We start from the raw sequence: 2,749 nt of genomic DNA on the forward strand, positions 1-2,749 counted from the left end.
GAAATAAATAAGGATTGAAATTACCTTGTTGCTTTAGGCGGTTGTATCTTAGGTTTTGTGGTTGTTGTAGCCAACGTAGGTTTTTTGGTAGTTGAAGCCAACGTAGGTTTTGTGGTAGTTATCGAAAACGTAGGTTTTGTAGTAGATGTGGCCACCGTAGGTTTTGGAGTAGTGTTCATTTTATTATATCTGAAACAGAAATATCGATCTTAAGATCAGGAAATATTTTGAATAAGGTTAATGGTCTTTTGAAAATTTATATTAATGCAAAATCAAAATTGGTAACATTGTGTCTTTTGAATCAATTTTCAACAAAATATATTGTAATATTTTGTTCAAAGTTTAATTAAAGTTACAAACTAAAACTGACCACCTTTAGACTTCGACAATCGAGTTTTTACTATAATTGCTTAACTATACTTTTTATGATTGGAAACGATGGAGGTGAATGGGGGGGGGGATAAGGAGTAAAGAGCTCTAATCAATGATTCTTATTTTACAGTGCCTATGCTACAGACTGAATTTCACGTTTTCTTCAAAGCTAAGTAAAAACAAGATAAGAACCATGTTAAAATTAAAGTAAAACAAGTTAACAAAAAAATGTAAATATTAAAAAAAAAAAGTATGGAAAATATGAAAAAGTAAAAAAAAAAATAAAGTAAGAAAAAATGTATAGAAATAAAACCAAGACATATACGTACATAATAAAAATTAAAATCATGAGTAAATATTCTCACTTTATTTTTCACTACATTTTATGAGAAACTCATCATTCTAATCCCTTAAAATCCCTATCTAACATACCCCATCCCTACATTCCTCCCAGAAGGTTGAAACAGCAGTGACCTATTGTAAATAATTATGTTGGGGTTCTGGAATGGGCAGATTCTCCACTCCTTCTGAGCGTCTGCGACTAGAGCCCACACTCATCCCCCACTGGCTTTTAATAGCAATGCCGCAGCTAAGAGTGAAGCACCGGGATCATCCGGAGTCCTGCTCTTATATTTACAAGAATCAAAAGTTTTTAATGAAATCGCAAGTAAAAAAAAGCTACAAACATATTTTACAACCCAATATGAAAATCAGGCAAACCCTACACTATGTTACACAATAAAACAATAAATATTTTTAGTTTTTATTGTTTACATATATGTTTATTTTAATTTTTACTTTTACATGGTTATTGCGATGCTTGTACTTTTAAGAAATTCGGGCCTAAACGTAGGCACTATAAAATAAGTACTACTAATCAGTGTTGTTCACTTCTGATCGAAACCCTCACCCTACCGACCATCTTCTGATATCAATCCACGGTCAACAATAAACACATCGACATTATTCTTGTTGTAGAGGAATATGTTATACAATTTCTTGGTACTTACTTTATTGCTTTGGCGCCAGACGAATACAGGAGTGTCATAATCGCGAGGCTACGTTTCTCTGTGGCAAGGTCAAGAGGGGCCCTGCCTTCATGATCGGTGATATTGGTCAAAGCACCGAATCTGAGTAACTTCTTGACCACTTCAAAGTCCTGCCTGTCCACCGCAAGATGGAGCGCAGTGTTGTTCATGCTGTTCTGCGCGTCGATCTCGACCTTGGCGAGGATCAGTTCTTGGACGGCGTCAGGGCTGCCGCTGACCGCGGCCATGTGGAGGGCCGTGTTGTTGTAGTGGTCCAGGGAGCGGATGTCGGCGCCGAACTTGAGGAGCTCGCGGATCACTGCCACGTGACCCCGCAAGGCCGCCCAATGGAGCGGGCTTGTCCCGTTCACTCCGTTGACGGATTCCCTCTTTTCCTGGAGGATGGTCTTAACTTCTTCCACCCGGCCTTCCATGGCTGCCAGCTGCAGTGGAGTCAGGTTGCTCCACAGGGTGCTCTCGTCCAATTCCACTTCCTCATTCTGTTGTGATGTTAAACAAAAAATAAAATATATTAGAAAAGAGATTCCATCATTGACGTCAACATGGAAGGTGTAGATGGGATTAAGTGTTACCCTACTTCACAGGCAGATTCTCTCATTTTCTTTTGGGGATAAAAAAGAATTATATTTGATTTAATTTCCTAATGTTTCGATGCTAGAGATAATCAAGAACTGTTTTAGGTTTAGAAAAATACAACTAAAGGAATTGAAAAACTTTCCAATATCAAGTTGTTGTTGTTGCTTGTAACTAACAAAATTATTAGTCCAATTATAAATTATTCAACTAAATATTAGATCGTTTTTTATAACGTACCACTTAATGACATCAATTCTAGTAATTAATTAATGATAGAGATATCAATGAATAATAAGGAATAGAAATGTGTAAATTATATTCATTATTTAAGTGCCTGTGCTGCTATATTCGAGCACCCCTAGCGGCCCTGAGGTGAACTATCATAAGAAGGTTATAAGAAGTGTTTTCAAATCATGAGCTTTTGTTCATAATTATAACATTGTCAAAATTCTTTCAATAACTTGTAATAGTTCACTGTTAGATTCATTAAAAACTGTAGAAAGGGAATTTTATTCTATTTTATTGTTTAAGGTAAGTAGAATAGTGTTTTTCTTTGATTTATTTTATTTAGTACTTCTGTTAAGCTCTATAACCTTTTATTTATAATAAACCATAGTTTTAGCAATCGTCTATCTGTCTACTTTCTTCAGAATTACAAATATATAATATGAATATAATAATATTATGTTTTATAATTTATAAATTAGATTCATATATGAGTTAACATTCCTATAGGTTCATTGAATTTAATA

General features: G+C 34.8%; 1 protein-coding gene across 2 annotated transcripts in view; it reads right to left on the reverse strand.

Moving 5' to 3' along the window:
* LOC106686652 (ankyrin repeat and protein kinase domain-containing protein 1) overlaps positions 1-2,749 on the reverse strand; it is a 16,427-nt gene that overhangs the window by 9,730 nt on the left and 3,948 nt on the right. For both annotated transcript variants that reach the window (XM_067050432.1, XM_067050428.1), the window contains exons 2-3: positions 1,383-1,900; positions 25-189 (exon numbers count right to left, since the gene is read on the reverse strand). In XM_067050432.1, the coding sequence (XP_066906533.1) occupies positions 25-189; positions 1,383-1,900 (683 nt within the window). The remainder of the gene's footprint in view (positions 1-24; positions 190-1,382; positions 1,901-2,749) is intronic.

The sequence above is a fragment of the Halyomorpha halys genome, unplaced genomic scaffold (assembly GCF_000696795.3).
Source record: "Halyomorpha halys isolate HHAL.00 unplaced genomic scaffold, Hhal_1.1 Scaffold857.1, whole genome shotgun sequence".
NCBI classification, from domain to species: Eukaryota; Metazoa; Arthropoda; class Insecta; order Hemiptera; family Pentatomidae; genus Halyomorpha; species Halyomorpha halys.